The 27275-nt window shown below is 41.8% G+C and overlaps 1 protein-coding gene across 1 annotated transcript in view; it reads right to left on the bottom strand.

Annotated features, from left to right (window-relative positions):
* Positions 1 to 27275, bottom strand: part of CNKSR3 (CNKSR family member 3) — a 105019-nt gene that overhangs the window by 20551 nt on the left and 57193 nt on the right. Inside the window, exons 2-7 of the mRNA XM_018053391.1 lie at positions 21713 to 21876; positions 12531 to 12733; positions 11983 to 12070; positions 6049 to 6090; positions 2514 to 2633; positions 764 to 823 (exon numbers count right to left, since the gene is read on the bottom strand). Of these exons, the coding sequence (XP_017908880.1) occupies positions 764 to 823; positions 2514 to 2633; positions 6049 to 6090; positions 11983 to 12070; positions 12531 to 12733; positions 21713 to 21876 (677 nt within the window). The remainder of the gene's footprint in view (positions 1 to 763; positions 824 to 2513; positions 2634 to 6048; positions 6091 to 11982; positions 12071 to 12530; positions 12734 to 21712; positions 21877 to 27275) is intronic.

The raw sequence follows: 27275 nt of genomic DNA on the forward strand, positions 1-27275 counted from the left end.
CCATAGACACATGCTACTTTTACACAGATGCAGAGAATTTTTTCAGACATTTCAAGCTCTGTATCAATGTCATTCAAAAGCTAGCCATATTGTAGGTTGCATAAAGAAAGCATTCAATTAGCTCTACTTTTCACAAATTCAAAATGTTTTAGAGACTAAGGAAAAACCTTTTATGTAGCAGAATTTTCTAAAGGATGATAACAGAGTACAAGTTCCTCACAACAGAAATGGCCCTGCTTTTTCTATTCAAATGATTAAGGGGGAAAAAACCACAAATTTTAGTATCATGCAAATATGAACTACAGCTCTATAAAAAGAAACTTTATCATGCAAAAACCCAAAAATAGTCGCTCTGGTGACACATATAAATTCCACTTTTTTAAAAAAACACTATATTTAACACATATGGTCACCAATTCCAGCTCTTATAAGAGTGATTCTCAACAACAAAGAGATCACTGCTTTTGTGTTTATGGGTTAACACTTCCAAGAGCGCAAAAAAAAAAAAAAAAAAAAAAAACATAGGATGGCTGTGCAAGCTGGGCAAGGTGTGTGAATGAGAGCAATAAAGGACAATTTAAATAATACATTGATGACAGCTGGTGATGAGCAGCACACTAGCAACAGAAATAAACAAAACAGGCACCCACACTCCCTTACAGATAATAGAACAGCATACACATATTTAAATGAAAAGAATAGGGACACTGTCAAATCTGCTTGAAGGTACAATAGCTTTTACATTAAATGGATATGCACTTACATTTTCTGTGGTTCCCGTAATCACGTGCAATCCATCATAGGTTGATTTGATGTACATACCCTAGAGTGAGTCACAAACATATTAACTCATTACTCCAACATTTAGAGACAGAGCTGCAAGTGAGACTTAGACTTAACAAAAGATTAAAGGCAGTCATTTCTGAACACCCCTCATTCTTCAGCCTTCTGAAACACTGTAAAACAAGATCCAAAGAGCGGTGAAGGGGAACTAACCAAATACTAGTGAAAGAAATCAGAAACAAGATCTCTTTGATATTATAATTTGTGTACCAGGCACACAGAATTTTGCTCTATGTCTGAGGACTGAGAAGGAATGTTCTCAGACCTGCTGAATGAATGAGGCAGTTCAAACAAGGCCGGTCCTCTCCCGACCATCTCTCTGTGTAGTGACACAATATATTCACTTAATTTGGTCTCAGTAGTCACTGCACTGATGACTTATTCAAGCCACGAACAACCAAACCAGGATGTAAGAGCAGAGACTGCTCAGGAACACAATATAAGAAATAAATTAGAAACAGGCATTCCTGCATTTTAAGGGAGGCATAAATATTAATGCACTCCATCCTCAAATGCCCAATGGGCAAACTCAGAGGTGAATGCATAGCCTGGAAGAAGTATCTCTGCAGTTTGAGGCACTATGTATTATTTTTAAAAAAATGTTTATTAAACTTTTATAAGATGGGGAAAGAGCAAAAGGTAGAGAGAGCAAAGAGTAGTTGATCACCCTGGTACCAATGCTGTAATAGCACAGAACCTCCTCAGTAGTCATTTTGACCGTGAACTTGCCCTGCTCAGCGATCTACAAGCCTCTGGGGATGAGTATCTCATCCACACTAACACCTTCACGTTTCTGCCCAGCCTCTCTGTTCCTGCTACTTTCACTATCAGAGTAATCAGCTTCTCCCTCTACATGGTATTCCTCTTCAGAAGGCTTTGCTTGGATAACTTCACCATTTGGAACAGCAACTCCATTTCTGCCCACTTTTGCCTGGAGAATCCCAGGGACGGGGGAGCCTGGTGGGCTGCCGTCTATGGGGTCGCACAGAGTTGGACACGACTGAAGCGACAACAGCAGCAGCAGCAGCAGCAGCGGGCACTTCTCCACTTCAATACGTGAATAAGCCCACCTCCAGCAAGTCTTACATGTTTACTTCAGTATAAGCCATCATTTACTTTGAATTGGAGCAGGCTCTATGCACATTTCTCCTTACCAAGAATGCGGACCTAGGTGCTGATCTAGGTATCTGCCTATAGGTACTCTCGGGGCCTGTTATTACAGAGCTCATACATTACGTCTAAAATATTTCTGAACTTTTTTAAAAGCATCATTTCTCTCAACCTGTCTCTTCTCACATAAAGCCTAAGTGCTAACAGAGACTTCACGGCAGATGTGGTTTTCTACCCAGAGACCATCTTTCCTTTGTGGAAATGTGCTCTATCTCCTTGTATTGCTAAGACCTAAAAATAAAACTGTTAAGACAATTCCTCAAGATATGAGTTTACAGTTTTAAAACTGTATTTATTTTTATACTTTGAAGACGCTTTAATATAAAACATATCAACAGTTCAAGACAGCAAATTCTTAACTACATAATGGAAATCAGTCTAATTCTACTATTCAGAATTCTAGTGAAAGCAATATGGAATTATTGTTTTTAAAAAAAACAGCAACTTTAATAAAACGATGATGCTATCCAAAAATAAACAAATGCTGTTAGAAGCCTTACCAAACCTTCCCCAGGTTTAATGTTTGGTAGGTGAACTTCTTCCAGACATGCACACTGGCTCATTACAGGATCCGTGGTAGATCGGATGGTCTTGTCGCAGATGCCATTTAAAACCTTGACCTAGAGTTGGAGAGGCGAATAGAGAAGGTCAATCATTAACTCGGACTGAATTTTTTTTTTTTTTAAATGCACTTCACTGATCATCCTTAGCTCTGGTCAAAACATTGTGATAAAACCACCCAGTGAACACATAGCACGTGGCTTCCATATTTGCAACGTGTAGAAGAGTGCCATTATTCCAGCTTTGCTTTAAAAGTGCAGCTTTTAGATTAACTTATTTACAGCCACTGAAATGCACAGGCTGGGCGGAAACCCCCTTTCAGCAACTAAAGAGAACCATGTATTCCCAGCCATCTCTGTGGTTTTTTAAGAATGGCTCACATTCTCTGCATACCAAATACTGACAACATAAAAAAATAATCATTTTGTCCTGCACCTTTTTTGAAAAATGCATTTCATATTTTCAAATAGTTTTAGGGACTTCCCTGGTGGATCACTGGTTAAGACTCTGCGCTTCCAATGCGGGGGATGTGGGTTCAATCCCTAGTCGGGAACTAAGATCCCACATGTCACTGGAGTGGTACAGCCAAAATATTAAGTAAGTAAATAAATAAAATTAAAGCTGTTTTCATTTTAGAGAAAAAATAACAGAAATTACAGAGTTCCATCTATTTTCTTTTCCATCTCAACAGTTTCTAATACACCTATATTATTATAATGGTTAATAAGATACTATTAACGTGAGGACTTCCCTGGTGGCTCAGACGGTAAAGCGTCTTGCTTACAATGCAGAAGACCTGGGTTCGATCCCTCGGTTGGGAAGATCCCCTGGAGAAGGAAATGGCACCCCACTCCAGTACTCTTGCCTGGAAAATCCCATGGACAGAGGAGCATGGTAGGCTACAGTCCATGGGGTTGCAAAGAGTCAGACACGACTTCACTTTCACTTTCACTTTCACTAACATCTTGCATTAGTATGGTACATTTGTTACAACTGATCAACCAATAGTGACACATTATTGTTAACTAAGTTCCATAGTTTACATTAGAATTCACTCTTTAGGGTGTACAGTTCTACAGGTTTTGATAAGTGCACAATCTCGTGTATTCCCCATCACAGTGTCATACAGAATAGCTTCACTACCCTAAAACTTCCCTCAGTTCCACCCACCTGTCCGTCCCTCCTCCCCCACTATGAACCCCTAGCAATCACTGATCTTTTTATTTTCTCCATAGTTTTGCTTTTTCCAAAGTCTCATATGGTTAGAATCAGACAGTATATAGATTTTGGATTTTCAGATTGGCTTCTTTCACTTGGTCATATGCATTTAAGGGCCCTCCATATCTTTCCATGGCTTGAGAGCTCATTTCTTTTTATTGCTGAATAATATTCCATTGTCTGGATGTACCCCGTAGTTTATCCAGTCACATACTGAAGGACACCTTGGCTACTTCCTAGTTTGGGCAGTTATGATTAAAGTGGCTAGAATATCCCATGCAGCTTTTGGTGAATATAAGTTTCTTTCATTTGGGTAAACACCTAGGCTGATAACTGCTGGTTTGTAGGGTAACAGTATGTTTAGTTTTGTAAGGAAAAAAAAAAAACTGCTACAATGTCTTCCAGTGTGGCTGCACCACTTTGCATTCCCACCAGCAATGAACAAGAGTTCCTCCTGCTCTACATTTGGTTTCATCACGTGGTAGAGTTTAGTTATCCTATTAAATGTGTAGTGGTACCTCATTGTTATTTTAATTTGAAATTCCTTAATGGAATGTGATGCTGAATATCTTTTCATATACTTACCTGCCAACTGTATATCTTTTATCATGAGGTGTTTGTTCAGATCTTTCACCTGCTTTTTAATTAGGTTGTTTGCTTTCTTATTATTGAGTTTTGAAGAGTTCTTTGTGCATTTTGAATATAAGTTCTTTATCTGATGTGCGTTCTGAGAACAACTTCTCCCAGTCTGTGCCTTGTCTTTTCATTGATGGAGCAAAGATATTAATTTTAATGCAGTCTACCTTACCCATTTTTCTCTCCCAGATCACACTTTTTTATTTTTTCACTCCTGAGTTTCTCAGTGGACTCAAACATCCAGATGTGCTCTCTAGCTGGGATTGGCTCCATCCTTCATTATTAAAAAGAGTCAACAAGTTGATCAATCCACAATCCAAGGCATCCTTTTTTTCCTTCTTTCAAGCAGACTATTCTAATCTTCTTATTTGTTTTTACTTATTTATTCATTCATTTATATTTCGGTTGTGCCGGGTCTTTGTTGCTGCATGAGCTGGACCTTTCTCTAGTTGCAGTGAGAGGGGGCTGCTCTCCAGTTGCATTGCGAAGGCTTCTAACTGTAGTGATTTCTCTGTTGCAGAGCACGGGCTCTGGGGTATGCAGGCTTCAGTATCTAGAGCGCATGGGCTCAGTAGTTTGTGTCTGGACTCTAGAGCACAGGCTCAGTAGTGTGGTATGTGGGCTTACTTGCTCCGTGGCATGTGGGATCTTCTCGGATAAGTGATAGATCCCAAGTCCTCTGTGTTGGCAAGCAGATTCTTATCCACTGCACCACCAGGGAAGCCCATGGATCACACTTTTCACGTCATATCTAAAAACTCATCGTCAAACCCAAGGTCAGCAAGATTTTCTCCTGTTATTTCTAGGCATTTTATAGTTTTGCATTTTACCTTTAGGTCTGTGAGCTTTACCGTGACGACTCACATTCTCTGAACACCAAACACTGACCAGATAAAATTACTGTAGAGACATGAGGATCCCTATTAAGTGGTCTCCGTGTAGAAACCATAGTGGCTACATGTGGTTATTTCTCCCAATCCCAGATTAATCTAACCTTTCAAAATTAAACAACCAAAGAAATCAGGATTTTCTAAAGAGTGGTTTTTTTCTTCTGAGGGGGAAGAATCCAAGAAGTGACACTTTTTGCATGCCTCCAGTGTGTTTAACCTCCCTATTTATGGAAAATATATTTATAGCGGTTTCATTGCTAAATTCCTCAACATCAGTAGGAGGAAGGCCTTATCAAAAGAGCACAGGCTGGCTTATGTCAAAAGGAGGAAGTGATGATGAATAGTTACAAAATGCTTTTTAAACAGTCACAGTACATCCCCCTTCCATAATAAGATTTTTGCCAAGATTTTTTTAAATTAAAAAAAAAGTGAAATTTGCACATTAGTTTAACCCTGAGAGCTGAGAGTTAGCTATCTAAATATAATTATACCTTGAAGAAGTGTTGAGGGGAGCAAAGCAGAGACCCCAATATACCCAATATAGTTGGTCTTGTTGTTAAATAACTTGTATTCTTGCCTTTCTACCTAAATTAAGAGATTCACATCCCAAAAGCCAGTATTTCAAAGCATATCCTGAAATACCTAGCCACAACACATATACTTTAATTAACATGATTCCCACTGTTTTGGGAAAAAGAATTTTACAGTAACTTTTAGAAGGTATACTTACTACAGCCAAAACTTTATCCTCCATTTCTGCTACAAGGCAATCCTAAAGGAAGAAAGAATAAAATTAAAGCTGTAAGAGATAAAAAAAACTTTCAGATACAATTGGCTTAGCTGGCTAGCTATTTCCTGGGACCCAAGGAGGTCCCTGACACACACACACCCGACCCTGCAGCCTGCAGTCCTGAACTTCAGGCAACAGAAGACTTCGAAACGAGGGCAGACATTAGATTCCTCCTAAGACTCTACTATCTCCAGATCCAGGATGCTAATCATCCAAGGAACCCATCTGACCAACTATTTAATCAGAAAGCCTATAGAAATCACCTGAACTAAACTCTACCCACTGTCCAGACTGTACAGAGAGTAGGAAGCCAGAAATCAGAGTCCAGGAACGTTGATAATGGTTCTCAAACCTGACCCTAGGCTGAGTTAGCACTGGGCCAACAAGCCGGGAGTCTTTAGCTCCGGGCCTGCCCATAAGAATAGCTTTCAAATAAGGGTTTGAGTAAACTTAGCCACAAAGTTTATTTTAAGCACCACTGAGATTAAATCAGATATTTTAGTCCTTAACGGATGAAAGGGGTTCAACAAAACGCTCATTAACACGCTGCCAAAAAAGTGGTCTTGAAGTATGCTATTGATGACATTAAATAATGGGCCGGAATGCAAAGCATTGTTTACCCAGCTCAAGAACAAAAGACTCAGAACCCTATGAACCCAGTTAGCTGATTATAGGAATCACCATTGTCCCGACTGAAAGCAGCCAAAGTGAAACTGACAATGTGAAACTCTCAGCTAACCTTCTAGAACAGTATCTACAGCAGAAGAGTTCACGCTGCACAGCACTGTGCATGCCGGAGAAGAGGGAGGCCAGCGAGATTCCTGAGAGCCCACCTGGCACCACCGCCTGCCAGTGCGCGAGACGTGAGAGATGGCGGTTCGCTCCCTAGGCCCGGACGATCCCCTGGAGAAGGAAATGGCAAGCCACTCCAGTATTCTTGCCCCATGGACAGAGGAGCCTGGCACGTTACAGTCCATGGCGTTGCAAAGAGTCAGACATGACTGAAGCAGTTCAGCACCCAGCATGCACTAAGTATAATCCCAAACTGGGGCACCCTAAGGAAAATTCAAAGTATTTCATGTACAGGAAGGACAATCATCAACTCTGTTGGAATGATCAAAGATTTTTGCTTCAGTCAAAATGTCATTTTAGGTCATTTTTTTCTGCCACTGGGAATAGGGGTTAAAATGTATGGCATTCTACCCTATGATTTTATAATCAGATTTCAGTGCTTTCTGAAAAAATTTTTAAATTTTCTCTACTAGGTAAAAATGTGGGAAATAATGGTCACTCTACTGCTCCCAAAATTTACACTGACTCTCAGGCAAAGAGCAGCCTGGTGAGAAAATACTTAAAAAAAGAAATTTAGGAGTATATTTTTGCACATGTGAGTCTAATGTAAATTCAAACTCCAGGAGCAACTTCTGTAAAATATGAGTGATGACAGCCCAAAAATGTGCTTTTCATCCTCCATCTTGTACATGAAACTGAACCATTAAATACCATGACGACCCCTCCCCTAATTCAAACCAGCTGAAGGACAGAAATATTAAGTAAATGGCAACTTGAGCAAAACAGAATATTTATAAGGTCTTGTTCCAGAAATAACACTAATGGTTTGTGTCTATGATTTTTCATCTTGTATATGTGTGTGCACAGACGTGTCTTGACTCTCTGCGCCTCTGCTGACTGTAGCCCACCAGGCTCCTCTGTCCCTGGGATTCTCCAGGCAAGAACACTGGAGTGGGTTGCCGTGCCCACCTTGAGGGGATCTTCCCGACCCAGGGATCAAACCCGCAAGTCTTACATCTCCTGCGTTGGCAGGTGGGTTCTTTACCACTAGCACCACCTGGGTAGCCCAGCATTACAAATCCCCAAATAACAGGAGGACTGTCATCCTGGTGAGGCAGAGAGCTCCTCTCCATACACCGGGGCCCAGATGTCAAGGTGCATGTGTGACCTCGTGGTTCCTCACATTTGATTCTTTGATGGATCCAAGGAGCCACTAAGAAAGAAAACGGGCTTCTGTGGTGATGGAGCCAAGTTGGGTGAGGGGTGCTCCTGCCTCCCCGAACCATCCAAGGCAGCGTGTGAAAGGGCACGCTTTTTACCTTCCGCCCTCGTGGACGTGGGTTCCCACACCCATTCCTACCGGGAGGAAGCAGCTGCAGGCCTGACTTCATGCTGTTTGGCATGAAGGCAACGGAATGGAAAAAAGAAGCGTTGGAACCAAGTCAGGCCCTCGGGACTCCGACAGCAGGGCTGAGGTCTGTCATATCCCTTGGTCATGTGGATGAGCCGAGCCCCAGTCAAGGACAGCATCCGCTCCCCTCCCTCCTTATTCTCCCTTCTTACTGACTGAGGTGCCTTGGAAGATGGGTTTAACCTCTCCACACCTGAGCCTCCTCCTCTGCAAAGCCAGGAGGATAACAGCTACCTCAGAGAACTGTTGAGGATTAAATGTGATAACACACGTCAAGCAGGTAGTCCACAGCTGAGACCCAACCAATAAATGGCCCCATAAATGGTCCCCTGGCTCTCTCTTCTCTGGGGATGGTCCTCTCTCCTTCTCTGTTTCCTGGGCTCTCTAGGACTTCCCTGGTGGCTCAGACAGTAAAGCATCTGCCTACAATGTGGGAGACCCAGATTCAATCCCTGGGTTGGGAAGATCTCCTGGAGAAGGAAATGGCAACCCACTCCAGTATTCTTGCCTGGAAAATCCCATGGATGGAGGAGCCTGATGGGCTACAGTCCATGGGGTAGCAGAGAGTCAGACATGATTGAGCAACTTCACTTTCTAGGGCTCATTCCCCCCATTTCATTCTACACTGGGACCCAGCGACTGTCACTGCCATTTTGTCCCTTGCCAGCACAACACGTGTTCACGTCCTCGCAAAGAGGAGAGAATGAAGACAGAGGTCAGAAGGCCTTCTCACCACAGGAGGCTTCCCCTGAAATACAGCGTGGAAACTGGATGGAAGGTCTATCCATGGACTCAGGTGGGGCGGCTGGGGACTCCAGCCCAAGCAGGCTTAAAAGAAGTGTGCAATAGAACTGAATCACTTTGCTACACACGTAAAACTAACATGCATAAATCAACTGCACTTCAATTAAAAAAAGAAAAGAAAAAAATTAATGAATACACACACACAAAAGAAGTGTGCCGTTTCCTTGCAGGGGAAAAAAAACAACAACTCTCTAGCCTTCCAATCAGGAAAGACACACACTGTCATCAGAGGGAAGGATGCAGAGAAAGTTACACGAATGAGGACAGGAAAGGGGCAGCAAGCGGAACAGAGAAACAAGAAAAGGGACAAACAAATGGCTCTCTTCACAGACAGGAACACCGAAATAAAGACTGCAGGAGAACGTGTTCCTTGTCACTAGAAATAATAGAGACCCAGCTTTTACTCCTTCAATTCCCCAGGAAAAAAAAAAAAAAAAGGCAATAAATGGAAAAGGCAGGCTTCTTCCTAAAAAGTCAAAAGATTCTCTGCCAAGAAGTTCTGAGTAAAACTGCACGTCCCCCAGTTGTGAGAGGGTGTGAAATCCCTGGCAAGGTGAGCCTTGCAGCTGCCATGACACCTCCCATGGAAAAAGACAGTCCACACATCCTTTAACTGTGCACGCAAATTTTACCGCTTGCCAAAGCACCTATGTGCTCTAATCTCTACAGAAAACACATGTTCCTCATGAGCTAAACATGCCTTTTCAACCCAAGTTCATAAAATGGCATTCCCATATATATTTTATACATTTCCAGTCTTCATCTGTAGCAATTGTTCAAATTTCAATAAGCTAGAAAATACCAGAAATACTAACATATGTGTTAACTTTGTCTCCTTCTTAAGCCAACAAGTTTAGTTCCAGAAAACTGGTACCAGAAAAGACTTTTACGTTTCCTACTATAGGTTATTATTTCTTAAGTAGGCACTGTGCTTTTCATATATCTTCTTTAATCTTCATAATCTTTTTGAGATAGGTTTACTATGTTTTAAATATTTTATATTTCTCTTCTAGATCCATTCTTACATGAATAAATAAACGTGATCACATACATGCTTTTTTGTAAATGACAAAATGTTTTCTTTTCTTTAGCTTGACTCATACATTCTCTCCCCACTTTTCTCCTTGCCAAAGTAATCTCAACTTTTCTTCCAAATTTCCCACTGTATTTAGATATTTCTTTGTATATAGGTTTTCAGATGTATATGTGTATTACAAATACATTTTAAAACATGTCTTCATATTACACTTTCTTCCTCCTTTTTTCTTATTCCACAATAAATTGTAGAAATTGAAGCAAATCATCTGGTAAGGTAATTGTTAGTATTTCCAATTAACAGATGGGAAAATTGAGGCTCATAAGTTTTGAGTGAATTGTCCAAAGTCCCAGAGCTAATTAATGGTAGAAGTAGAATTTGAACCCGCAGCTGTCTATCTCTGAAGCATATGCTCAATGAGTACCAATGGGAAAACAAAATAAACACAAAAACAATACCTCTTGTGTCCCTTAAGTCTGGGTTAAATTTTTCGTGATAAGAAGTAAATTCTCATCAGCTTATTTGTCAAAAGCATTATCTCATTCATTTCAACACACATTTAGAAAGCACCAATAATCATGGACCAGGCGTCACATGGCCCCAGTAAACAAGGGCAAACGCGATGAGTGGGTACCTTTCTGAACAGGATCTGTACCCCTGGGCATCTTCCACCAGAAATGCCAGAACTTGATGGCTACATAATGAATACAGCATGACTGGTATCAGACTTTTTGTCAAAATTACTTAATACACCATAAAGAAAGATGCTGAGTTTCTCAGCATCTCCGTATTGCTCTGGGCACTTTTCTAAAAACATAGCCTCAAAAGCATATGATGAAGTCACACATGCCTCAAGTTCAAGGGCCGCTCAGAACTGGACCTAAAACAACAGCCAAACTTCACTCTTCATGTTCCAGGAACAGACAGAAAGCATATGGCTTTTCAGAACTGCATCTATTTTATGGCATGGTTAGAACTGAAGAAAGGATGTTCTTTACTCTGCCAAATCAGCAGTGGGAACAAACGTGCACTCTCAGAATACTTGAACCAAGTGGGACATGGAAAAAGAACAAGCTCTTCCTTACATTTTTATGGCTTCAACTCAATTTAAGAATAATTTCACAAGAGTCTGCTACGTGCCAGTTAATATCTTCCTGGCCTTCACTAGGATTTGAAAGTCTGGCCAATGAGTGGTGCATGAAACTGGCATGTCACTTCCAAACCAGAACATCTGTCAGTGTGAAAATCATCCAGGTTCTCTGTCCCTCTGCCTTGGGGAAAAACAACATGAGATTCTGTCAGCCTACATCCTGAAGTGAGGAGAGCTGAAGCAGATCTCCCAGCTGATCCATCTACACGTAGATAATCCAGGAATAAGTTGCTGAGGTTTGAGGGATGTTTGTTACTGCATCATCACTGAGCTCATCCTGACTGGTAAATCCAACTTCCACAGGTCAAAACGAAAAGAAAATTAAGAAGCAGATACAATAACACACTCAGAACAAAGATTATGGTGAAATGTTGTTACTCCAAAATTTCTATTTTAAAAAAATGTAGTGTTCTAACATTTTAGAGAAAGCACAGGATTATTAGGTCAACTATTTTGAAACAGAAGAAGGCAATCTTTGATGTAAAGGCCACTAGTCATTCTTCACAGAAACTATCTGTATAACACATCTAATTTAAAGTCTTTCATCTCTCCCTAGCTCTGATGGGGGGGTGGGGGAGAAGAAGAAGAGAAAGACAGACTGGTACTTCATACCTGAATGTAAATCCTTTGAAGAAAAGGGAAAAGGAAAAAACTTTTAGAAAACAACAGTGATGCACTGACCTTCTGGACTGTAGTGGTCAGGTCCAAGCAAAGCTGAATAATTTTATTCTTCGTCACTGAGAAGTCAGTGATCCCTGTAAATGGAGCCCTAGAAAGCAATAAAAATTCTCTTTAAAAAAATTGTGAAGACGCTGAAGCCACCAGGATCCCACATTGTGTATTAACAAGCACAATATGCAACAAGCCAGTTTAAATTGTTATGTAAGTTTCTTCCTAAGTAACACACAAAATAGGAATCTGAATAGCAAAGAGACAGAGAAGTTCTAGATTAAAACACAACCAAAAATGAGCCAAGGGAATGAACATCCCTTCAAAAGTCAACTAATAGCCTTCATGTAACCAGATAATCAGTAATGTTTAACCTCAGTAAAGCTCAAGTCTTCTCTAAGCTGAGGTTAATCTGTTCCTGCTATTCTCTAGAACCTTCTCTAGAACTTCCAAAGGGACCCTAAAATGGACCACTGACTCCAAACTCCTGAGGCAAAGTACAGACTTCTATGTGTCTCAGACCTCCTTTCATAGGACAGTAAAGCACACCTATCACTTACCTGTCTAGCCAAGCTAACAAGGCCTTGGCAGCACCTATGAGCTCCACTACAGAAGTCAGGAACTCATTGGGGGGCTTGTGGGAGGTGTTCCCATCATAAGCTGGACTTTTCCTCCTGCTGCTTATGTAATTCTGTAAATTATGGGAAGACGCTCGCAGTTTCAAAACCAAGTTCTTCATATTGTCAGTTTCAAGGCCATAATTCTGGAAAACAAAATCAAACGGAAAAATTCAAAACCATCAACAATGTCCAAACTCTCATAACAACTCAAAACCCACTGAGTCACTTGAACAACTCCTATCTCAGCCACAAAACCCTGCGTGATTTACCCACAGTGTTGATCTCACCCACATGAGCCACACCAGCCTTCCCTCCATTCCTTCCATAGCCTACTCTTGCCTCAGGAACTTTATTCTTGATAGTTTTGCTTCCCAAAATGCTTCTCCCACAAATTTTGGCATAGACAGCTTTCTTATCACTTTCATCTTGTGTGTTCAGTTGCTTAGTCATATCCGACTGTTTGTAACCCCATGGACTGACTGTAGCCCACCAGGCTCCTCTATCCATGGGATTCCCAGGCAAGAATACCGGAGTGAATTGTCATTTCCTTCTCCAGGGAATCTTCCAGACCCAGGGATCAAACCTACATCTCCCAAGCATCTCCTGTACTGCTGGCAGATTCTTAACCACTGAGCCACCAGGGAAAGCCATTTACATCCTAATTAGCCCAAATATGCCCTCCTCTTCAAAGCTTCCAGGACCATCTAGAGCAGGTTCTCAACCTGGACCCTACTGACGTTTAAAATCTGATAATTCTCTATTTGGTGGACTAAGGTGGGATTCCTATAGCCGTAGAATGTTTAGCTGGCCTCCACCTGTTAAAATCAGTAGTATCCCTTCCCCAGCTGTGACAAACAAAAATGTCTGCAGACATTGCCGAGTTTCTCCTGAGGTCACTCTCTAGCCCATCACCTCTCCGTCATCTCTGGACCACCTTGCTCACTGTCTTCCTCACTCGGATGCATGGTCCACCAGAGCTCAGCTCTGCATACATTCCTCGGCATTGCACTTCCAGGACAGCAGACGTAAAGCAGTCATTGAGTAGATAAATTTCCATCAAATGGAACTCACGCAGAAACATAGCAGCACTGTCTAAAGAGCAGTTCACCTGAAAGGTCATTTCTGTCCCGTGAGCTTCTAATCTCTGCTCCCTCTGAGCAATGTTCAACCTACGTGGGTGCTTTTAAAAGATTCATTGCCTATGACAATATTGCCCTAGACTACTCCTTTCCCTGCAAGGAGATCAAACCAGTCCACCCTCAAGGAAATCAACCCTGACTATTCATTGGAAGGACTGTCGCTGAAGCTGAAGCTCCAATACTTTGGCCACATGATGCAAAGAGCTGACTCAGTGGAATGTGATGCTGGTAAAGACTGAAGGCAAAAGGAGAAGGGCACAGCAGAGGATGAGATGGTTGGCTAGCCTCACCAACTCAATGGACATGAATCTGAGCAAACTCCTGGAGACAGTGATGGACAGGAAAGCCTGGCATGCTGTAGTCCATGGAGTCACAAAGAGCCAGATAAGACTGAGTGACTGAACAACTCCCTTCCAGATAAAGAACAAATCCCAAGAAACAACATGAAATTTGAGACAACCTTAGAGGGGAGAGATGAATTTCAGTATTCCATGTACATGTCCTAAATTGGTGTTTCATCACTTTTTAACAAAAATAAATAAATAAATAATCTCTGAGGTATATTAAACTATGTCAATAGCATCCCAAAGCAAGAATGTGGTACCATGTAAAATTTGGTCATAATATATGGCCAACACTATTGAACATGTTATGCCAGAAACTGGGCCAAGTGCTTGGCAAACATTATCACAGGCAAACAGCTTATCAGGGTGGAAGCGGTATTATCTATATTCTGCAGGTAAGCAGACTGTGGCACAGGGACGTTAAATAAATTCTCTGAAGTTACACAGCTAATCCGTGGAGGCAGTAGGATCTAACCAAGGCGATCTGCACCAAGGGTACAAGCTTTGGATCCCAAAGCCATATAACCCCCCTTCCATACCCCCTGTCCAAGAAAGGGCAAAGTGATGAGACAGAAAACAGGATGGATACGGAACAAGGAAAAAGAAGAGTGGCCAGTCACCCTGGATCCAGCCCAAACTTAACCCCTCTGACTTCTATCCTGACCCGCTCCATCCCTGTGATGTGTTAGAAGCTTCCTTGACAGGCTTCAGCCACCTGGAACCTCACCCTTCTGGAAGGCCAGCAGACTTTCTTTGGATCTGATTGCTGCTTTTGTCCCGCCTGCATCTAGCCTGTCTTTTAGCCCCTCCTCTGTTACCGCCTTCTCCTCTGTTACAGCCTTCTCCTGTTACAGCCTTCATTTCTTTTTTTTTCCGCTTTTTTATTTTTTAAATTATGAAAGCATGATAACATTTACAGGAGACTTGGAAAACACAGAACAAAGTTACATATGCTGCTAAGTCGCTTCAGTCGTGTCCGACTCTGTGCGACCCCATAGACGGCAGCCCACCAGGCTCCCCTGTCCCTGGGATTCTCCAGGCAAGAACACTGGAGTGGGTTGCCATGTCCTTCTCCAATGCATGAAAGTGAAAAGCGGAAGTGAAGTCGCTCAGTTGTGTCCGACCGTCAGCGACCCCATGGACTGCAGCCTTCCAGGCTCCTCCGTCCATGGGATTTTCCAGGCAAGAGTACTGGAGTGGGGTGCCATTGCCTTCTCCGAAAGTTACATATAGTTCCTCTATATATTATGATTATATTTTAAGTGGTAAAATAAGATGTTTTTAGTTGGAGTTTCAATTTCAAACTCTCAAAAATTATTAGAATTAATATACAGAAAAGTAGAAGGATATAGTAGACCTGAAAAGCACCATGAACCAATTCAACATAATTAAGACTCACACAATTTTCACACAAGAGTAGGATACAAATTCCATTCTAGTTACCATAGACTATACACTAGGAGACAGACACTGGAACATATCCAGGGACATTAAATAAGGTATAAAATTTTCATGGTCTAAAGGTATTGAAATTATAGTCTTTTTCTCTTACAGCCCCCATTTCTAATGTCTCAGGGAGGGGTGAGCAATGTCCCCAAGTCAAGATACATAAAGTATAACTATACCAGGGAGTCTGTGAGAACTTTTTCTTTTGGAAAGATGAACAATGGTAAATAGTAACAATAACAACAAAAGACAATACCCTGAATGAAAACATTTCTAACTTTAAGTAGATTTTACGTGATGTTTACATTTATGTGGCATCTTAACTCTTAGTAAAATTTTTTTAAAAAATTAAATTTAGATAGAGGGAATTCCCTGGTGGTCCAGTAATGAGGACTCCATGCTCCCACTATGGGAGAAAGCAATGGCACCCCACTCCAGTACTCTTGCCTGGAAAATCTGGACGGAGGAGCCTGGAAGGCTGCAGTCCATGGGGTCGCTGACGGTCGGACACAACTGAGCGACTTCACTTTCACTTTTCACTTTCATGCATTGGAGAAGGAAATGGCAACCCACTCCAGTGTTCTTGCTTGGAGAATCCCAGGGACAGGGGAGCCTGGTGGGCTGCCGTCTATGGGGTCGCACAGAGTCGGACATGACTGAAGTGACTTAGCAGCAGCACCAGCTCCCACTATAGGGAGCATGGGCTCAATCCCTGGCCAGGGAACTAAGATAAGATTCTGCATGCCACACAGCGCAGCCAAAAAAAATAAAAGAATTTAGACAGAAAAATTTAAGAACAAATATAAAGACAAGAACTCTTCAGCTGCATTAACTGAAAACTCGTTGCAAGTTTTTACAAAAATCCAAATTTCATAACAAAAATAAGTCTTCTGTATCAATAGGAACATTCCCTCTAAACCTTACATTCATCCATTCTTTTTTTCAACTGTCATTTTTCCAGAAACCAAACCATGGCATTGTCCTTTAACAGAGAAGATGGAAATAAAAAGATGGATTTTCACCATGGCTTTTGAAATTCAGAAAATCAGAGACTCACAATTGAATGGATAAATAGCCACCTGACGCAGCCTGTTTGAAGGACTTGAGACTATGATTAAGAGGAACTGTTCCCTTACTCAGTTAATGACTCAGCCTGCCAACTTACGGCAGAAGTTCTGAACTAAGAGCAGGAAGCCTGGCTTTCTGCGGCCAGTGTCACCATGGATAACTTGGAACTTTTATTACTGTACAGCATTTATTTCTTTAATTCAAAGAGGATTAAATGCACTTTAGTGTTACAGGAAATTTTAAACCTCAATCTTCTATAAAGCAACCACTCTTAACATTAAAATAAAGGAGGTATGTAGCTTGCTAACCGGTTCTTTTCATTTCCACTGAGATGAAATTTTTTTTTCATTTCCCACAAATCATGGGACTAGAAGGATGAACAGATGTAGCTATGACAGATTATAATTCTATTTTTAAGGTACTTTAGAGGTTTTAATAGGCTTTATTAAGGTATACTTTATGATCCATAATATTTACTAATCTTAAATGTACAACACAGTCACTTTTAAGAAATGTATGTTGTCACATAAGCGCCATCCCAATGACAATCATAGAACACTTGCATCACCCCCAAACATCCTTCACACCACTTCACAGTCACTTTCCCTAACCCCTCGTCCCCAACAACTTCTGATATTCTTCCTGTCACTATAGTTCTGCTTTTTTTTACATAGATTATGATTTTAAGAAGCAGCAAAGAAAGGAACAAGGAAATGGCTACCCACTCCAGTGTTCTTGCCTGGAGAATCCCAGGGAAGGCAGAGCCTGGTGGGCTGCAGTCTATGGGGTCGCACAGAGTTGGACACGACTGAAGCGACTTAGCAGTAGCAAAGAAGAAACAAGGGAAGAAAGGAAAATCCCTTTCCCTTCCACTCCATTCCACAATAAGAAAACAAGAAACTGATTATATTAGTTCCAAAGAACTACTGTAGAAACATAACCAGGAAAGGATTATTGACTTAAGTGCCCCACAATGAAAGAGAGTAAATGAATAATTTCCCAGACCAGATTTGATCATTTTCACTAACCTTTCCCTAACGTTTGTCTCCTTCAGAAACTGCTTAATTGAAGATAAGGTATCGAGAAGGTACAAACTAAGAAATGAAATGAATCTCCAAAAATTTAGGCATGTACTAAAAACTTTCCACCAAGATCCCACTTCAGTAGAAGTTAGCCATCAGGGGTCATTACACGGTCTGGCCAGAGAAACAATAGGTGAGACGGGGGGAAAGAGGCAGTCCACTCTTCTGGTGTCATTAATTGCACTCATTTTAGCTAAGGACAAATCTTACACATTTTCTCCACTGCTTTCTTTTCCCATTCATAAGCAAGACCAAAAACGGCCAGCAAAGATTCCTCTTCTTGAGTGATTTCTCCCACAAAAAGGATAATGTTTGGTGGGGGGTGGGCAGTAATTCTCTGGTGGCCCAGTGGTTAAGAATCCTCTTTGCAATGCAGGGGACGTGGGTTCAATCCCTGGTTGGGGAACTAGCCTCCCACATGTCTCAGAGCAATTAATTAAGCCCACTCGCCACAACTAGAGCCCACACACCCCAGTGAAAGATCCCACATGACACGAGAATCCTGCATGCCGCAACCAAGACCCCATGCACCAAATGAATACATATTGAAACTTTAAAAGATTGTTTTAAATTGTTTTGCTGAATGGTAAATGATGAATAATGGGTCATCTCTGGGGTGCCCAAGTGCACAGAAGCCCCCTGGGCAGGTAGACACACCACAGGTATTTCGTTTTAAGCACATATGTAGATGGCATCACTTGATACGTGTATGAATTCCAGCTCTGTTCACTTTCCTCAGCCTACTCCAGCCTTAAAAATACATCTGTCCCTCTCTTGGTCTTCAGGAAACTAGGGTCTCGTTGATCTGGCAGAGAAAATGGGTTTTACAGTTATATTAGAACCTTCTTACTCTCCACCCAACCCTAGAGACGAATGCTGTCCAACAGAACCTTCTGCAATGATGAAAATGTTCTCTGGCTGTACTGTCCAAATATGGTAGCCACTGGCCACAAATACCTACTGAGCACTTGGAATGTAGCTGTGCAACTGAGCAACTGAATTTTACTCTTTCGTTTTAATTCATTTTCACTTAAACGGTCACATGTAGCAGCTCCTGGAAAAAAGCCGTTCTACAGCCTGTCCCAGGCACCCCCTGCCCCAGATGGAGAAAAACTGGATTCTGAACTCAGTTCTGAGAAGTGGGCTTGGTTCTGCCTCAGAAAACAAGTCTCTCTCCTAAGCCACTCAAGCCAGCCAAGGCCAGTGTTCACAAAAGGGAGTTCTCCTTGTTCTGTATCCAGAATCAGAACCAGTGGCCCATCTGCTCGTTCGTTTGGGGATCTTAATAGCGGTTCCTTACTTAGGTTCCTATAAATTCTATCTGCCCTTTTCTTTCCAAAACTTTCCAGTGTTTTTGTTTTTTCCTCCCTCTCTTGCTTCTAATTCTACTCATTTCCTGTCCATCATAAAATCAACATCCACTAAACTGTTTACATAGAAATATCTCTCATAATAATACCAGGGACAATTGCAAATACATATTAACTGTCCCGGGGATGGACTATTCGAGGCAAAGAAGTTATTTAAATATACACTTATTAAATATACACTTGTTTAGACATACAAAGATCTATATGGTGTAAATGGATTAAACATGGTATTAATATAATAAACAGATGTATTATAACAATACTTTAAAAGGAGATTATAGCCAGGCTAAAGATATTTTACTGAATGCTCGAAAACCATCCCCTACTCAAAAAAGGCACATTCATTTAAGACCCTTCCATGACCCTCCTGTCAAATGCATTCACTGGCACTCTGCTACACGAAACATGCCCAGAAAGAGTTTGAGGTCAAAACTTTGTCTACAAAGGAAATTAGAAGGAAATTGTAGGAGATAAAACACAGCTTTAGGTTCTGGCATTTCTCCAGCTTTGTTCACTTTAGTCTAATATTTTAAGAGGTAGAGAAGGGAGGGGAAGCAGAGAGGCAGCTGTTATGCTAATTATCCTGCTTGACGTCCACAACCTGCCTGCAGTCCATCCTGCCTCCTCCCCTTCCATCTTGTGAATTTCAAAGTAATTTACCTGCCCTCCCAGCCCTACTGCAAAGCCAAAGAGATGATCTGAAACAGCAGAAAAAGACCAAAAAGCAATGTTCCCAGAAAGCGCAACACGAGTAAACTCAAACATGTCTTACTGTATGAAACACCTAAGTTTTAATCATAAACAGGACTAGGATATCTTCTGGGCAGCACAAAACACTTACGTGTTAATACACAGCTAAATGCTGGTTCTGCTGCCTTACTCTGCGGAGCAAGGGAGGAAGTCTCCCCAACCCCGAACCCCTGCCCCCATCCCTTTGACCTCTCTTTGCCCAGATACACATGATCCTGTGTGACGGGCAGCTGTGTCTAAAAGCTCGCACCAGGCTCTAGAGAAGCAGACTGGCATGCTGGTAGGGAGAGGGGCACCCTGATCGAGCTGCTCAATGCTGTCCTGGAGCCTTGGCCGCTTCCAGAACCAAGCCAGAAGGCCATGTAGCAGCTGGACCCATCCAGGAAGAAACAGGCTACTTTCCCTGGGGACTGAAGTCAAAGACAATCTCCCTGCTACTCCTGACGCAGCCCCACGCATGAAGCCCCAAAAGTGTGAGGACCACAGGGGGGTCCACCTTGGGGTGGATTGACGGATGCTGGACGGGTCACCGGCTAAAGGAGGGAGGCTGGGGCCCATCTCCTACTGAGGCTCCAAACGGGAAAGTGATCACCCCTGTCCCATATGCCCTCAGCAAAAATCCCCTCACTCTGCTGCTACAGAGTGTAGGCTTTCACATCTAGGGGAGTGTCACTGCACAAATGGGGAAAACAGACACCGCCGTCTCCCTGGAGGTCACAGAGCCAAGAGCGTGCAGCAGAGCCTGGATTAAAATGCAAAACCCTGCCTCCCAGGCCAGCACTCACACCACTTGGCCACAGCGTGTCCCTGGTGGCAGCTCATTCATCAACCACAGTTTCCCCCGTTACTTTTCTAAACAAGTGTAGGGCATCTCAGAGCAGAAGACAAGGCTCTGCCCATTTTAAGAAGAACACGCACAATGCAGCAAGTGTTATGTAATCAACGGGACGCAGACCGCCAATGGCAAGCAATCGGCAGCACATTTTTTCCCACCATTCTCAGTGATGTAATTGTATATGCCCTTGGCTCAGGTTCACAGCAGAGCAGTCTGAATGCTGCCGACTTTGTCCAAAGCAAGACAGTTAAGGAAATGGCATCCTTTGCATGGCACCACAATTGACGTGGATCCCACCCTATGCCAACCAGTTTATAAACACGATGCCCTTGGAGGTGGTGTTAGCCCACACCTAAAAGAGCTATCAATACTCCCCACATCACAAATGCAATGAAGAGTCAGAACCTGGCTGGATTTAACTCACTCAGGTTCAAGCCAGAACTCAGTCAACTGCGAAATGTAGCTAAATTCACATTTTTTTTTCCCCATCCAGCTGCCATTTCATAGGCTGAATATTTCAAGCACCAGCATCAGTTATTAAACTATCAAAAAAACCTGTAAAATATAAAAATGATTTTTATGTAACAAAAACAAACCAAAAAAATCAAAACCCATTTGTCATTTCAATAGAGAAGATGACATGTTCATTCAGGGCCATCTTCATCTTTTTATCCTTTATAAAAGATAGGAAAATAAAATGAATACAGAATTTTTTTCCATAAAAGGAAAGCTTTTTCTGTAAAGGCCAAGAGAGCAAATATTTTCAGCTTTAAGGGGCTACACAGTCCCTGAAACAACTACCCAACTCTGCCACAGTAACATAAAAGTAGTCACAGATAACACTTAAATAAAACTTTATTTACAAAAATAGACAGCAGGCCAAATTGAAGGTGCAGGCTATTGTTTACCAGCTCTTCCTAGAAAATTATTTCTTTTCTTCCCTTCTGATATTATCTTCAGCTCATGCTCTACTTCAGTGGATCATTAAGAAAATGATGACAAGCAAGATAGCAAAACCAAGGAGATTTAAAAGGTGAGATTCTTAAAAAACCATCGTTGCAGTACAGATCACCTTTTCCTGAACTAACCAGTGCACAGAGAAGGTCGACAGCCTCCAGCACAAGTTCCTGGTGTCCAATGCGTGTGACACCCAGCTCCTCAAGATCCTGGTGGGAAATCTGTAGCAGCTGCTCTCCGTTAATCTTCTCTCGTTCAAACTTGTGGACATACTGCTGCAGGCAATCATCTAACCCTACCAAGAAAGCAAAAGAGTCCATTATTGTCATTTTGTTCCCTTACTTCAAAAAATGCCCACATTTAAATCAACCTCAGGAATCACCAAGTATGCTCCGCTATTTGATGCTCCACACAATCAAGTGTGTTCTCATCTTCTTAAACAAGTTTTAAATCTAAATTTTAAATTTAAATCACAACTTAAATTTTCAGATGGATCCCACAGTTTTGACAGTTATCTTTCCATTTCCTTTCAGCTAGAAGAATAAACACTAACCCCTGGTGGTTTGAAATGCTAGTTATCTGTGCTACACATACATTCGTCTGTTGGCTAAGCAGTCTTTCTCTGGAACATCAGCCCTCTCCCAGCCCATGTGATTCCAGTGGACATGCCAATGAAGATGCTCTGCCACAGTGACTGCCACAAGTGATATCTCTGCCCCACTATTTTGAAAGTTTTGAAAGTGGCAAAAACTTTCACCATTTGCCTCCTGATAAGATGTAGAAAGAGAAACAGTCCCTAATAACCATTTGGGACTATTGGATACCTGAAGGAGAAACTAAGACAAAATTAATTTCATGGTAACAAGTTACTATGGTAACTAGTAGTAACTAGTAACTAGTTCCTATGGTAACTAGTCAGAACTAACCCACCCTCCCTGAAGAGACATCTGTCTAACAGAGGGGTTCTGTCACACAGCAGTGAGGTTGTGGCCAACTATATAAACCCACCTCCACTGTGATGGCCTCAAGCCACAGGTGGCCTCCATCACATGTGAGTCAAGCAGGCAGTGGAGGCCACACCAGCCAGCAGGTATGGAGGGTAACCATCCAGGGTACCCAGGGCAGTCTGCAAGGGGGCAGAGTCTATCTGCAGGGCACAACAGTGATAGTCCTAGAGACAAGGAGAGCCTCCTTACAACTCTATTCCCATTTCATAGATGACTAAATCAAGGCTCACAGAAATTCTGTACCTTGTCCACAGTTACATAGCTGGTGCAATGCCAAGAGAACAATTTCGTTGGCCATTTTCTTCAGCCCAATATAGAAGAAAAGGGCACAAATTCAAATCAAGATTTGTTGACTCAAGCCCCGATCCTTTTGCATTCTACCCAAAAAACATGGGACTATAAAAATTCCTCTCCAAGCATGCTCCTAAATAAGGAGTAAGGTCTAATCACAGCTATTAAAACAGAAGCCTGGAAACCTAGGGGTCCTGAGAAGGTACTTCACATTTCATTGACCCCCAAAACTGGGGGAGTATGAATAAAAGACTAATCACTGTGAGTTTTACCCTAAATGACTTAGCCAGTTTTAAGCCAGATTGATTCAATAACTTACACCCTCCCCTCCTTCAGAATGTTCTCTTTCCTTGCCTGCTCTTAAGCTTTAAAAGGAATTTTTGGTCTAATTTGTCATAAATGTTTAGGACAATTATATTAAACATTTAAACCCTGTTACAGCTGAATCAATCTTCCCAAGATACATATGTTGAAGTTCTAATCAGCAATACCTCAGAACATTACTGAACTTGGAGGTAATGTTTTTAAAGAGTTCATTAAGTCAAATGAAAAGTTATGACCAACCTAGATAGCATATTGAAAAGCAGAGACATTACTTTGCCAACAAAGGTCCGTCTAGTCCAGGCTATGGTTTTTCCACTGGTCATGTGTGGATGTGAGAGTTGGACTGTGAAGAAAAGCTGAGCACCGAAGAATTGATGCTTTTGAAGTGTGGTGTTGGAGAAGACTCTCGCGAGTCCCTTGGACTGCAAGGAGATCCAACCAGTCCATTCTAAAGGAGATCAGCCCTGGGTGTTCTTTGGAAGGAATGATGGTAAAGCTGAAGCTCCAATACTTTGGCCACCTCATGCAAAGAGTTGACTCACTGGAAAAGACTCTGATGCTGGGAGGGATTGGGGGCAGGAGAAGGGGATGACCAAGGATGAGATGGCTGGATGGCATCACCAACTCAATGGACATGAGTTTGAGTGAACTCTGGGAGTTGGTGATGGACAGGGAGGCCTGGCGTGCTGCGATTCATGGAGTCACAGAGTCAGACACGACTGAGCGACTAAACTGAACTGAACTGAAGTCAAACGAGGTCATATGGGTGAGCCCACACCCAATATGAAGGAGGAAATAGAAACTGACTCCAGTATTCTTGCCTGGAAAGTCCCATGAACATAGGAGCCTGGTGGGCTACAGTTCATGAGGTCACAAAGAGTCGGACACAACTGAGCGACTAAGCACAAAAACCCAGTATGACTGGTGTTCTTATGAAAAAAGGAGACAAACACACCCAGAAAAGAGCACGTGAAGACATATAGGGGAAGGTCTCTACAAGCCAGGAAGAGAGGCCTCAGAAGAAACCATCTCTGCGAATACTATGATCTCAGACTTCTGGCCTCCAGAATTTGGAGAAATTAAATTCCTGTTGTTTCAGCCACCCAGTCTGCGGGGCTTTGTTATGACAGCTCTAACAAACCAACACAAACCTACTGATACTTTACTTCATGTTCATCCACACGTGATAAACTTTTTCCTAAAATAAACAAGGCCCAATGACCAACAGAATTACAATTCACATTTACCGTGCCAAGCAAGTTCTTTGCTCAAAATATGAGAATAAGACCAGCTCACATTATTTCTCACGTGCAGAATAAACTAGTCCATTACACTTAAAGTGAAGGACCACATGCACCATAGGTGTTCATAAAACTCTATCCTTTAATAATAAGTAGAAATAAAGATGAGGTCGGATTTCCCTTTTAACTGTGAAAAGTTTCACTGAAGAAACAAGATTTCAGAAACAGCTTCAGAGCATTAAGGAAATATTTTGGACACAAAGAAGGCTGATATGGAAGATGTAAAGACGTTTCTGGATAGGACGAGAGAGAAGTGAAGAAAACAGCAGAACATTTGCCTGCAAAAGGTCTAGAATCTCCTTGAGGATTCAGAGGACTATAAATGATTTGACCTCAACTAATCAAAAGATCCTCAAGATGTAGTAGAATTACCAAGTAGAAACACCATGTGGTTACCTGCCCAAATACAGAATCTAGAGCGACTTAAAGACTCCCCACTGTGGAAGCAATCTAAATGCCCATCAAAAGACAAATGGATAAAGATGTGATACACACACACACAATGGAATATTCAGTTCAGTCACTCAGTCGTGCCCAACTCTTTGCGACCCCATGAATCGCAGCACGCCAGGCCTCCCTGTCCATCACCATCTCCCAGAGTTTACTCAGACTCACGTCCATCGAGTCAGTGATGCCATCCTGCCATCTCATCCTCAGTCGTCGCCTTCTCCCCCTGCCCCCAATCCCTACCAGCATCAGAGTCTTTTCCAATGAGTCAGCTCTTCGCATGAGGTGGCCAAAGTACTGGAGTTTAAGCTTTACCATCATTCCTTCCAAAGAACACCCAGGACTGATCTCCTTTAGAATGGACTGGTTGGATCTCCTTGCAGTCCAAAGGACTCTCAAGAGTCTTCTCCAACACCACAGTTCAAAAGCATCAGTTCTTCGGTGCTCAGCTTTTCTTCACAGTACCACTCTCACATCCATACATGACCACTGGAAAAACCATAGCTTTGACTAGACGAACCTTTGTTGGCAAAGTAATGTCTCTGCTTTTCAATATGCTATCTAGGTTGGTCATAACTTTCCTTCCAAGGAGTAAGCGTCTTTTAATTTCATGGCTGCAATCACCATCTGCAGTGATTTTGGAGCCCCAAAAAATAAAGTCTGACACTGTTTCCACTCTTTCCCCTTACTCGGCCATAAAAAAGAATGAAATAATGTCATCTGCAGCAACATACATGAACCTAGAGATACTAAGTGAAGTAAGTCAGAGAAAAGCAAATAAATTATATCACTTTTATGTAGAATTTTTTTAAAAAGGTACGATGAACTTTGAAAGAGACTCATGAAAACAAAGTTACAGTTACCAAAGGGGAAGGGATAAATTAAGAATTTGGGATTAATAGACACAGTACTATAAATAAATAACCAAGAAAGACTTACTGTATAGCACAGGGAACTATATTCAACATCTTATAATAACCTACAATGGAAAAGACTCTGGATAGGAATAGAAATATACGTATATATATGTATAACTGAATCACTTTCCTGCACACTCGAGACTAACACACCATTGTAAATCAACTATACCTCAATAAAAAACTTTAAAAATAAAAAGGCTTTCCCCTCAAGGGACACATATATTGAATATGCTATGTTTTAAATAGTATTGTCTCCAGTTTTATTATTCCAGTACATCATGGCCTATTGTTCAGTTATCCTATTGTTTAGAATACAATTAAACATTCACAAACAGCCAAATCAAACTATTATGCAGTCCCACAAAGCAGGGAAAAATCCCCAATTTAAAATGAACCGGTTTTAGAATTTGTAATACACCTTGCACTTTAACTTATTTGGCAAATGTATCTATTTACCAGTTCTTTGCTTCAAGGAACTTACAGAAAGTCTAGCAGGGCTGAGAGAAAGACATAATGACACAAAATTAGATTAAAGACATTTCATTTATACAAATTAAATTAAACACACAATTCAATGTGAAAAGAACCACGAAGGAAAAGGATAGGGTTCCCACAGAATGGAAGCCACAGGGAGAGACACCCAGACACCCCCTTATCCTTAAACCTGCAAATAATCCTACACTCTCAAAGAAATCCCAAAGGCAAAAAGGAAAAAAAACAAACATCTCATGATTTTTAAAAATACTATTCTCTGATTTATATCAGAAAAGCTGAGAGGGCAGCGGTTAAGAGCCTGAGTCCAATCACAGTCCACTTCCTGCTAACTGGGTACCTGAAGCAAGTTTCCCAGTTGGCTCACTTGTAAAACAGAGATAATAACACTACCTACCACCCAACTTTATCCTTCTGGAATAACTGTTCTTTGTCACCCCGTTTTGTCAAGGTCTGTTGGCCTTAATTTTAAAGCTGGTTGATACAAGTGGTTTAGGTACAACAGTCCGAGTTTCAGCAATAACACCATGTTTGTTTGAAACACAGGGTGTACTGAGTTTTAGCTCAGTTAAAGGACTGAGGAATACTTTTTGCTTTATCAGACAAGCCCTTGACCCACTGGCCTTTCTTAATGAGTCAAAAGAACAACCAGCATCTCTAGAAGGAGAAAAGGAGGTGATTCTGTTGCTGACCACCGTGTTTGGTCTCCCTAACCAATAGAAATTGATAAGAGATCAGACAAGAAATTCAGGAAAGGCTTTATTGGGGCCCCTGTTGCAGCAAGGGGAGCAAAAACAGGTAACACATCCCCTTGCTCCCTCCCCGAGGCAGGCAAGCTGGTTCCTTACATGGAGGGAGGGTAGAGGCGGGTCCAGGGGAGGCTTGGAGGGGAGGCTTAGGCGGTTTGCCCAC

Source organism: Capra hircus, chromosome 9, assembly GCF_001704415.2.
Source record: "Capra hircus breed San Clemente chromosome 9, ASM170441v1, whole genome shotgun sequence".
NCBI classification, from domain to species: Eukaryota; Metazoa; Chordata; class Mammalia; order Artiodactyla; family Bovidae; genus Capra; species Capra hircus.